Genomic DNA, 12,873 nt, shown 5'->3' on the forward strand with positions numbered 1-12,873 from the left:
AGGTGTTTTATTGTTCTTGTTTTCTCTCTCAGTGCATGATATTTTTATTGGAACTAGTGCACATTGTAAAGCGCATAGAACGAAATGCATCTGATTAGGCATTATGCCAGTAAACTACTTGTTCTTCTTCTTCTTCATCTTCTTGAAGTTGTTGTTGTTGCTGTTGTTGTTGTTGTTCTTGTTCTTCTTCTTATCATCATCATTATTATTATTGCTAGTATTATCATTATTGTTGTTGTTGTCATTATTGACATCATAGTCGTCATCACCTGACAGGTAACATGACGTTTCTGTGCGGCGGGAACCCCAACTACACGTGCTGGCAAGGCGTGCCCAACAGGGACCAGTGTGCTTCCAGGGCCTTCAGAAACCTCCTGAGCAGGGTGAGTCCTCAACGACAGGGTAACCAGGAAAAAGGCAGCGGGCACACACACGCACACACACACACACGCACGCACGCACGCACGCACGCACACACACATACGCACATACGCACGCACACACACACACACACACACACACACACACACACACATATATATACATATATATATATATATATATATATATATATATATATATATATATATATACACACACACATACGCACGCACTCATACACCCATCCACGCACGCGCGCACGCACACATACACACAGGCATGTTCACATACACTGCGTGCACAATAGATTATTGAAAAAAGCATACATACAGACATTCTCGTGGAAGCATATAATATATGCTTAACACAGATATACAAACTCTCTCTCTGTACATATATATATATATATATATATATATATATATATATATATATATATATATATGTGTGTGTGTGTGTGTGTGTGTGTGTGTGTGTGTGTGATATATATATATATATATATATATATATAGAGAGAGAGAGAGAGAGAGAGAGAGAGAGAGAGGGGCGGGGGGCGGTATGCATACATATATGTAAGCCGTGTCCGACTATGACGATCAGAACAGCAGGTGAGGCAACAGCTGTCCCGACTAAGTGAGCTAGAATATTAGAATATGATTAAAGTGGAGAGTGTCTTGCCCAAGTTCTATTTCCCACTCTCTCGGCCAAGAGTTTTTATTTATATTACTCCCCCTTTTTTGTGTCTTATCCATCAGTTTCCTGATTACTTTGGATTCATCTCTTCACTTTTTGCCCTGAGGGCCGGATGAAAAGAGGCATGTGTGCTTATTCTACTTGTCTAATAAAATAAGTTCGTTATCGTTATAGTTATCGTTATTTCTCTACTCACCGCTTTTCCCTTCTAGTGCGCAACTAAACGTCGCGCAGAGTTGTGTCGTTTTTTTTAATTTTTTTATTTAATTTTTTTTTTTTATCGTTTCATTCACTCGGACTGTCGGTCGGCAGATTTCACCGGAAGGGGACGACGACGCGGAGGCGCCAGAACCCGAAGAGACTGTGAATGTGACGTCAGAGCTGGCCAACGTCACGCGGGGCGATGACGTCACAGAGGAGGACATCGCCGCCACGTCCAAGCTCATCCGGACTCTGGTGAGGCGAGGCGCCGCGCGCAAGGTTAAGGACAAGAGGAAGGTCAAGCGGATCGTTCTGGTGAGTTCTTGATGGTTTTTGGTTCTGTTGGTGTGTGTGTGTGTGTGTGCGTGCGTGCGTGTGTCTGTGTGTGGTTGTGCGTGTGTGAGACAGAGACAGTGACAGTGACAGAGAGACAGAGAGAAATGCATAAGTGCACTTACGCACGTCTGTCAGCCTACCAACCTTCACACCCATCCACCTCCTTGCTTGTCCAGTTATCATCCTGTCCACTGACTTACTTACCTACCCGCTTAATTACCCACCCACCAACTTGCCTACCTATCTACCTACCTACCTAGTTACCTACCCACCCACCTGCCTACCTATGTTCCCACCCACCTACCTATCTAGTTGCATACCCACCTACCTTGTTACCAGCCAACCTACCCTCTACCTACTTTCCTACCTCCCTACCAACTTACCTATCTTCCTACCAACCTCCTGCATACCTACCCACTACCTACGAAAACATCGTTCCTACACACGCTCGGCTTATATCACAGATTGACTCAAGCTTACTCAAGCTTGGCCAACAGCAAAGTGAGAGCTGTATGATCAATGGTTTCTCCACTGCAGTGGGTAGTCATTTACAGCTTAGTCTTTTGTGAAGGACTGTGACTCTGAAATTAGGAGGCAAAATTGCACTGGCTCTTAGTGCTGCAGCCTTTGGGGGCTAGTCGGCCTTTGGGGAACCATCCCAACGCCGACAGTCCTGAAACCCTCCCTCTTGGCCGAGAAAGTGGGGGATATGTGCAACTTGGCCAGGACACTCACCACCGCAATCAAATTCTGGCCCAAATAGTCAGGACAACAGAACGATGCCTCCTCTGCTGTTCTGGAGGTCATAGTCGGACATGACTGAGTCTCAAACACATACACCCCCACACACACCTACCCTGGCTTCCTCCCCACCTATGTACCTGTATGTGTATGATAGTCAGTCGTGTTCGACTTTGACCATCAGAACTGCAGAGGAGGTAACTGATGTCCCGACTATCTGGGCTAGAATTTGATTATAGTGGAGAGTGCCTCGCCCAAGTTAAATCCCCACTCTCTCGGCCAAGAGAGGGGTTTGGGACAATCGGAATTGGGGATGGTTCACTAATGCTAACAAGCCCCCAAGGCTGCAGCACGAAGAGCCAGTGCAATTTTGCCTCCTAGTTTGAGAGAGTCATAGTCCTTCACAAAAGACTTAACCGTAAATCATTTCCCATTGCAGAGGAGAAACCGTTGATGATACAGCTCTCATTTTGGTGTTGGCCCAACTGTAAACTTCATGTCAGTTTGTGATATAAGCTGATATATTATAAGCTTATATATACCTGTCTGCCTACCGTTAACTGTCTACCCACAGAACGTTGTGAAAGCGGGCAGTAACCTAGTGTCCCGCAACAAGACACGCGTGTGGAAGCGGATGGCCAGGCAAGAGAAGATACGGTCGGCCACCTCGCTGCTGGTCGCCATGGAAACGGCCACGGTGGCCATGGCCGAGGAGCTGACCGAGCCCACCAGCATCGTCTCTAAGGACGACAACATTGGTGAGTATATGTTTGTGTGGAGGGGGGACGGAGGGGCGGGGGTTGTGTGTGGTGTGTGTGTGTGTGTGTGTGTGGAGGGGTGTGTGTTTGTGGGGTGGGGTTGGGGTGTTGTGTGTATGTGTGTGTGGAGGTGGGGGGGAGGGGTTGGAAGAGGAGGTGGAGAGGGGGTTTGAGTGTGTGTGTGTGTGTGTGTGTGTGTTGGTTGGTTGGTCATTAATTTCACTAAAGTGATTTTTTTATATGAGGAAAAAACAAAAAGTGCGCAGTGTATGTGTTTATATGTATGGGAACGTGTACTAACTGTATACAATTAGAAATGCTACTTTTGAAAAGGACATTTGGGGAACAGTCGAGTGGTTAGGACTTCGCATTGTGTGGGTGTGGGTGTGGAGGGGTGTGGGTGTTGGCGGTGTGTTAGTGGTGTGGGTGTGGGTAAAGGGTTTGTGATGTGGGGGAAGAAGGTGTGGAAGGGGGATGTAGTTTGTGTGGGGTTGTGGGTGGGGGATGAGGGGTTGTATATGTGTGTGTGGTGGTGATCTTGTACGTATGGTGTTAGCGGGGGTCGGAATGGGTGGGGGCAGTGTGTGCTGAGTTGTCATGTTGTGTGATGTGTGGTTTGGTGTGATTTGGTGTGGTGGTGGTTGTGTGTGTGTGTGTGTGTGTGTGTGTTTCTGTGAGGAATATGCTATTTGTGTGTGAAGTTTGGTGGTGGTGATTGTGGTGGTAGTGGTTGTGTGTGTATGTGTGTGTGTGTGTGTGTGTGTGTGTGTGTGTGAAGGCGAGAGAGAGAGAGAGAGAGAGTGATGTGATGTGATGTCACTTCTGACAAAAATTCCGGCTAGTCTAGAGAGACCCTGGTTGTTGGTTTTTTTTTCCTGGAATATCCAGTTTGTCCCAAGAGTAAAATCCAACATGGGTACAAACAGGCTGCTACACCGGTATATTCCCTTCTGTTGTTTGATGAAGACATGGAGCTGCGTGTGGTGAACGTATCATCAGCCACCCCGGGTGGAGAAGAGAAGGAAGACGTCGCGTACAGCGCTGCTGACTCGGACACCCATTTCTCCATCCCGCTTGAGACCTTGAGTCATCTCAGCTCGGGTAGGTTTGTGTGTGTGTGTGTGTGTGTGTGTGTGTGTGTGTGTGTGTGTGTGTGTGTGTGTGTGAATGGTTTTATTGTTACTCGTCTTTGCAGTCTTGGGGGCTAGTTGGCCTTTGGAAACCATCCCAGCGCCGACTGTCCTAAAGCCCTCTTAGCCGAGAGAGTGGGGATGTAACGTGGGCAAGACACTCTCCGCTGTAATCAAATTCGAGTCCAAATAGTCCTGACAGCAGTTGCCTCCTCTGCTGTTCTGATGGTCATAGTCGGACGCGACTATCATACGTACATACATACTAGTCTTTGAGTCATCTCAGTAAGGTTTGAGATACGTGTGTACGTGTGCGTGATTTGTTATTTTGTTTCTCTGTTTTAATAAATTGCTAGATCTTAAGTCATCTCAGCACGGGTACGTTTGGGATACATGTCTGTGTGTGTGTGTGTGTGTGTGTGTGTGTGTTTGTGTGTGTGTGAATTTGGTAATTTTGCTTGTTTGCTTTATAAAATTACTGTAAACGTTTTCCTTTCTTATTGTTGTTGTTGTTGCTTGCTTTTTTGTTTGTTTTACAAATATGTAATTCGGCGTTCGAGTTCAAGTTAGTTGTGGAATGGGTTATAAGAGAAATGTTTGAGACCTTCAGTATTGCTTTTATGGTCCCTTATCTCAGCGGTTCCCGGTTCTCGTGACCTGGAATTTTATTGTTCTTCAACGTGTTCGTTGTGAATTCCTCTTCCTCCTCCTCTTCCTCCTCTTCCTTCTCCTCAATCCCTTAACTTGGGAGTCGTCGAAAGAGGAGACACGCGGCCGGAAGAGACAGACGACCTCCTCCCACGCTGTCCTGCTGACAGCTGCCGAGAGAAGATCCAGAAAGGTCATCCCCGTCCAGTCCTTGATGGAGTGATGGCCTAGAGGTAACGCGTCCGCCTAGGAAGCGAGAGAATCTGTGCGCGCTGGTTCGAATCACGGCACAGCCCCCGACATTTTCTCCCCCTCCACTAGACCTTGAGTGGTGGTCTGGACGCTAGTCATTCGGATGAGACGATAAACCGAGGTCCCGTGTGCAGCATGCACTTAGCGCACGTAAAAAAAAACCACGGCAACAAAAGGGTTGTTCCTGGCAAAATTCTGTAGAAAAATCCACTTCAATAGGAAAAACAAATAAAACTGCACACAGGAAAAAATACAAAAAATGGGTGGCGCTGTGGTATGGCGACGCGCTCTCCCTGTGGAGAGCAGCCCGAATTTCACACAGAGAAATCTGTTGTGATAAAAAGAAATACAAATGCAAAATACAAATGCAAATACAAATGTTTCCTTGCGTTGTCGCCCTCTGTGACTCTATCGTATAATATAAAACCATGTGGACTGTGACGCTTTAGTTGTTGTTGTTGCTGTTATTGTTGGTACTCTCTGCTTTCTGTGCCGTCTCAATGGCATTACCCGAATCGCCCTCAGTGGCTACAGCTGCACCCGAGCTTTTCGAATGGGGGCAGTTCAAGAAACGAGCATTTTTGCAAGGAACCAGCGATGTCATTGTCAGGTCGCTTCTGGGGCCGTCCGCCAGAGAAGACCCAGCGCTGCTGCTGCGTTCGCATGATCGGTGGTGGTTGATTATGCCTGTTCTGATTCAACACATGCTCCAAGTGCCGTCATTGTTATTTTGATTATTATTGTTATTGTGATAATGATTATGATTATTACCAACATTCTTGTTCTTCTTCTTCTTCTTCTTCTTCTTCTTCTTCTTCTGTAGTAGTGGTTACTAGTAGAAGATATCGTTGTTCTTGTTGTTCATGCTGTTTTTGTTGTTCTTGTTGTAGCAGTAGTAGTTGTAGTAGAAGTAGTTGTTGTTGTTGTTGCTGCTGCTGCTGCTGCTACTGCTGTAGTAGTAGTAGTAGTAGTAGTAGTGGTAGTAGTAGTAGTAGCAGCAGCAGTAGTCGTCGTAGTCGTAGTAGTAGTAGTATTTTCAAATTGACGTTGATGATGTTTAGTCACAATAGACCCACACCGTTACTGCCCACAGGAGGTCTGGCCAAGATGGTGTTCATGACTCACTACACCATGGGCAGCATCCTCGATAACGCCTCCGACGACGACGACGACGACAGCGACGACAACCTGCTGCTGGAGACGGAGGGCGGAGTCACGGCGGCAGAGGACGGGGGGCAGGAGGGGGGCGTTGACCCCTCCTCCCTCCAGCTGGCCAGTCACGTGGTCAGCGCGACAGTGGCGGTCAGTGCCGGAGACACCAAGCAGCTGCCCCGGCCCGTGGCCTTCACCATCACTCACACCAAGGTTTGGTCTGATGTCTCTTCACGGATTAACAGTACATTTGGGGAGGGGGAGGCGGGGGGGCGAGGGGGGGGGGGAGTTCCAACGTCCTCTTGGCAGGTGCCAATTTGAGTTCTAACGTCCTCTTGGCAGGTGCCAATTTGATATGGATACTTCTATGTATAGCGCCTATCCTCAGTAGGAGACTAAGCTGGTAAGCACTTTACAAACTCGGGGTCATTTGCTCCCAACAGGCTGCCTACCTGGGTACAGTGCTGACTGACGGTTGCCATTACGGAGCGCTCGTCATTCGTTTCCTGCGTCAGTTCAATCAGATTTCAGGCACGCACACGTACACACTCTCAGACAGACATGTAACATTTTACGTGTATGGTTGTTTTGTTTGTTTATTTTACCCCGCCATTGTAGGCAGCAATACTCCGTTTTCGAATACTGTGCACACACACACACACACACACACACACACACACACACACACACACACAGTGCAAACATTTTAGGTTTTTATTCATTTATCTATCTATCTGTTTATTTTTTACTGTTTTCAGAAGTTGCCCAAGGGTTTCCAGTCTCTCTGCTCGTTTTGGGACATCAATGACAGGTGAGCTTGTTGTCCTGATTCGTTTTTTGTGTGTTTTTTTGTTTGTTTGTTTGTTTTTGTTATTGTTGTTGTTTTCGAAATCTGTATGTTAAGCTGTTTTCCATCTGATTCTCCTGCTCTCTACTTGCCTTGTGTGTGTGTGTGTGTGCATAAGTATGTGCGCGTGAATGTGTGGGTGGTTGTGTACCGGGTGTGTGTGTGTGTGTGTGTGTGGTTATGGGTGGTTGTGTACCGGGTGGGTGGGTGGGGAGGAGCATGTTTGTGCATAATTATTGACTGCGTGCATGTGTTCCTCTGTGTGTCTGAAGAAGAACGTTTTCAATGGCGATATCTATTTTGGCTTTTTTTTGTTGTTGTCTTTTCAGTTGTGTCTTTCTAGGTTTTGAATGTACAGTTTTTTTTACACGACCCGTTACACATTTTCCAGTCTATATTTTTTTCTTCATTATCTATGTTCAGTCAACATCAGCAAAATATCGACCTAGACACACAAGTATTGACGGTCAGGTAAATGACTGTTCTTACTCGTTTTATCACATCATAAAAAATAATAAAAAAAATGTTCGTAATGTACCAAAAAAACCCCCAATATTCTTGTTACACTGAAAACATTGTTTGCTTTTTGTCTTAAGCGCCATGGCAAAACACGAAGAGAAAGATTTCACTAGATTTTAATGGCTTTGCTCTGCCCAACACTTGGCTTATATCACATATTGATACAAGTTAACAGTGGGGTCAAAGATGTAAAGAGAGAGAGAGAGAGAGCTGTATGATCAATGGTTTCACCACTGCAGTGGGAAGTCATTTGATTGCACTGGCTCTTAGCGCTGCAGTATTGGGCGCTAGTTGGCCTTTCGGAACCATCCCAACGCCGACTGTCCTAAAACCCTCTTGGCCGAGAGTCTGGGGATGTAACTTGGGCAAGACACTCTCCACAATAATCAAATTCTAGCCCAGATAGCCAGGATAGCAACTGCCTGCTCTGCTGTCCTGGTGGTCATAGTCGGGCACGACTGATTGTCATAAATGCTTTTCAAAAGCAGAAAAGCTTTTACTTTTTGAAAACTGGGAAGCAAAAGCTACGACGGATACCGCGGCCCGCATCCTAAACGTAAAGGAACGCGTGCAGTTTGAAGGAGATGAGGAGGAGGAGGAAGAGGAGAAAGACTCGTTTGTCCCTCGGAGCAAGAACCGTCCCCTTCACATTTTTTTTCCTTTTTCTTTTTCTTCTTTATCAGCTTTACCAGTCTAAGGATCTGATCTAACTGCATATCCAGACGGACCCGCCAAAAGTGAGGTTACACACCGCATTAACTGTATGCCTGACGTAGCCAGATATGTCATGCAACGAAGATCGCTCGGGACGGTTGCGGTTTTTTGGTTATTTGTTGTTGTGGTGGTTCATTTATTTACTCATTTATTTTATTTTTTATTTTTTTAGAGAAGGAAGAAGCCCAGTATTTTCTGCAGCTCAGCGTTATCCAGTTTAATGCATATGAAAGGTTCGAGGGATGTCATTGAGACAAGGCGTGTGCTATCTGGATGTGTTTTGACGTAACATTTACCGAATGTGGTGGTGACAAAATTCATACTGGTCGAGGGATGGGAAATCGAGAAGATTATGATGATGGTGATGATGATGGTCATGATGATAATAACTGTATATAGTTGTGGAGACCGGGGGGTTACCCAGTGCGTGCAGATGACACATGCTGATCTGCACTTGCTGCAAGGGGTTGTTCTGATCTACATACTTTTTTTTTCTTTATTCAGTTCTTACGCTTCACTGTCTTGTGCTGCACTACTTTGCGCTACATTGCTCTGCACAGCGGTTCACTGCACTACACTGCACTACACAACACTACACTACACTACGCTGCATTGCACTGCACTGCACTGCACTGCACTGCACTGCATTGCACAACACTACACTACACTACACTACACTACACTACACTGCACTGCACTGCACTGCACTGCACTGCACTGCACTGCACTGCACTACACTGCATTGCACTACACTCCTTTCCACTGCACTCCACTCCACTCCACTACACTGCAATGCACTGCAACTGCAACTACACTACACTACACTACACTACACTACACTACACTACACTACTCTACACTCCATTCCACTGCACTGCACTGCACTGCACTGCACTCCACTCCACTCCACTACACTACACTACGCTACACTGCACTGCATTGCACTACACTCCATTCCACTGCACTCCACTCCACTACACTGCAATGCACTGCAACTGCAACTACACTACTCTACACTACACTACACTACTCTACACTACTCTACACTCCATTCCACTGCACTGCACTGCAATGCACTGCAACTGCAACTACACTACACTACACTACACTACACTACACTACACTACACTACACTACACTACACTACTCTACACTACACAACACTACACTTATTCCACTGCACTCCATTCCACTGCACTGCACTGCACTCCATTGCACTACACTACACTACACTGCATTGCACTGCACTACACTCCACTACACTGATTTACACTACACTACACTACACTACACTCCATTCCACTGCGCTGCACTGCACTGCACTGCACTGCACTCCACTCCACTACACTACACTTCAATGCACTGCAACTGCAACTACACTACACTACACTACACTACACTACACTACACTACACTACACTACACTACACTACACTACACTACACTACACTACACTACACTTATTCCACTGCACTCCATTCCACTGCACTCCACTGCACTCCACTACACTACACTACACTACACTACACTACACTACACTACACTACACTACACTGCATTGCACTGCACTACACTACACTCCACTACACTGATTTACACTACACTATACTGCACTGCACTACACCACAATACACTACTCTACAATGCACTGCACTGCACTGCACTGCATTACACTACACCACAATACACTACTCTACAATGCACAACACTTCACTACACTACACTACACTACACTACACTACACTACGCACACCTACCCAGGGAAGGGAGTCGAGTTTCACATGGAAAACTTGGCCGCGTGAGGAAGAAAAAACAACCCAACAACAATTAATTGTTGTCTGTGCAGGAGGAACAGGAAAATGTGCACTGACTGTGACCGTGTGTTATATTGTTCCTCCTTCTGTCTGCCCTCCACGCCCCAGCCTCCCCACCACCTCCATGCAACACAACGACTAGACTACCTCCCTTCTCTTTCTCTCATCCTTTACGCCGACATTGTCATCCATACTTTTCCTTGTCCCAGTTCGCCTAAGTTGTATGATTGTTTGTGTGTGTGTATGGGTGTGTGTGTGTGTGGGGGGGGGGGGGGGGGAGGTCGTGTGTGTGTCCCTGTTTCGCATATTCAGCCTCTCTCTCTCTCTCTCTCTCTCATTTTTTAAACCCCAAGGCTGGGTGAAAAAAAAAAAGCTTGTAAATTGCTTATCTTATTTCCCAAGTCAAATCAAATGTCGTTTCCTCTGTCTGTCTGTTTGTCTGTCTGTCCCTCTCTGTTCTCTCTGTAAGCCCCATGGCTAGGTGGAAAAAACAACAGCAAAAACAGCATGTAAAATGCTTATCTCATTTCTTTCCTTAAAGTAAATGTCGTTTCGTTTCGTTTCGTTCCCCCCCTCTCATTCTCTCTCTCTCTCTCTCTCTCTCTCTCTCTCTCTCACACACACACACACACACACACACACACACACACACACACACACACACTATATCTATGTCTGTATTTGTTTGATATAAATGTATGTATGTATGTATGTATTAAGCACATAGGCGAATTGGGATCACCGCGTTAGTTATAGGCGAATCGGGAATTGGCGATTCGGGGTGACACTGGTTCCGCCATCATCAAGCTGACCCAGTTTACTGTGCTACGTTATCAGTCTCTCCCCAGATGGTAAACGTCTGTCCTCGCCTTTATGTGGAATGGGACGCAGAACTCATCATTTTTTTTGGATAAGATCTACAGGGTGCTGAAAGAGGGTAGAGAGAAAGTGTGTGTGTGTGTGTTCTGTGTGTGTGTGCGGGCGTGCGAGTGTGTGTGGGGAGGAGATGGTTGTGGTTGGCAATGGAGGAGGAGGAATTGAAAAACAAGCCGTCGTCAACAGTGTAGAAAGCCGAAGTGAACGATGAACGAGCAGGTGCTTTTTAAGCCTTCGGGGCACGTTGTTCTGAACGGCGTGTAGTGGTGGATCCCTAATCTCGTGCCTCTGTGACCGACACCATTGACCACGAGAGAACATGGTGCAGCTGTCTGTTCTTGCACCCGTTTTGGTTTTTACCCCAGGACCAAATCTTGCTAGCTCAGATTAACCCTTGCGTGTCTGTGGACCAGCCTGTTGAATAGCCCGGGTCTTAAACTTCAACTTGTCAGAAATGACCACCACCTTCCCGTGTTAGGTTTTACGCGGCCCTCTCCCCGCCCACGTCCATTTTGAATAGCTCGATTAAGCCAGTATAAAAAGAGGGTAATTTCCATCAGGGTTCGGTGGCGACGATCAAGATTGGCCTCAAGCTTCCACCCACAATTTAAGTCCCAAGGGAACAAGCGACCGGCTCTCAAAGTGAAATGAAGCCAGAAACAACAAAATTTAGTTTAGTTATTTGCAGACAGAGGACTGTTTGTTTTGTTTCAAAACACACACACACACACACACACACACACACACACACACACACACACACACACAAAACCAAAAAAACAACTGCATGAATGACAGACTCTGTTTCATGTTGGAACAACATAATTTCAGCAGTTTTCTTCTTTGTTTCTACTTTTCTAAGTGCATTCAACAATGTATGTGGTATGAATAATATATGATTAAAAAATATCCATTAAAAGTACAAACTCGCTGAAAATACTGTTTAAAATTATGGTGTTACATCACTGACTCACATCTCGCACATCTCTTCCACCCCATACCCCATCACCCCGTGCACACACACAAACAAATTATATAAACAAGTAAAGGAAGTCACTAAACACAAGTAAATAGAACAGCTCAAAGAGACATGGAGGTCAGAACGCCCCATCCATCAGTGAAGCAGAACAAACGCACGACAACACAAACTCCCGGACTTTATATACAGGACTTTATATAAGATTTTCTTGTTGTCCTGTATTCTGACATGTTCCAAATAAAATACTGTTTAAACACAAGCTCCCATACAGTCCTGAACGATGAGACTTTTCACAAAGCCCGATAAACAACAACAACAACAAAAATAGAGGAGAGGCAGACAGACGGAGTTGAAATTCATGACCGACTGGCTTCCGTCTGTAAGGTCAAGGTGATCGGTGCGGAGGAGCAAACCACGGACTTGTGATCACAATCTATTTCAAGATCCACGGTGGGAGCGGCCAGCCCCCTGACTGAACACCAACAGATACACGCCGACAGAGATCGACGACAACCTTCGCCAGAACAACAAGATAGTGCAGCCTGAAACACTGTGACTGAAGCCCCCGTTCGTACCAGCAGAATTCCTTGTGTCATAAGCCTAGCTGCTGCAAGAAAACCCGATAAGGACTACCGACCATGTTCAGCCCCGCCCTTCTTTATGTCCCCTTGACACGATAGTCCGTGCTGCTGCCACTACTCGCCGCGCGTACCGCCTTCCATGGTAAACGTTTCCATCTGGTGAGTGGGGGACTAAACTAATTATCTTCATTGAGTCTGACACCGTTATCTCCCTTGTCTCGGGGACTGCTCTGTCGAGGCGGTACCCCCCC

At 46.2% G+C, this 12,873-nt stretch overlaps 1 protein-coding gene across 2 annotated transcripts in view; it reads left to right on the forward strand.

The window, feature by feature from the left end:
- LOC143295464 (adhesion G protein-coupled receptor L4-like) overlaps positions 1–12,873 on the forward strand; it is a 79,246-nt gene that overhangs the window by 46,037 nt on the left and 20,336 nt on the right. For both annotated transcript variants that reach the window (XM_076607180.1, XM_076607179.1), the window contains exons 6-11: positions 277–383; positions 1,387–1,590; positions 2,927–3,110; positions 4,077–4,211; positions 6,234–6,505; positions 7,051–7,103. In XM_076607180.1, the coding sequence (XP_076463295.1) occupies positions 277–383; positions 1,387–1,590; positions 2,927–3,110; positions 4,077–4,211; positions 6,234–6,505; positions 7,051–7,103 (955 nt within the window). The remainder of the gene's footprint in view (positions 1–276; positions 384–1,386; positions 1,591–2,926; positions 3,111–4,076; positions 4,212–6,233; positions 6,506–7,050; positions 7,104–12,873) is intronic.

This window comes from Babylonia areolata, chromosome 20 (genome assembly GCF_041734735.1).
Source record: "Babylonia areolata isolate BAREFJ2019XMU chromosome 20, ASM4173473v1, whole genome shotgun sequence".
Lineage (NCBI taxonomy): Eukaryota > Metazoa > Mollusca > Gastropoda > Neogastropoda > Buccinidae > Babylonia > Babylonia areolata.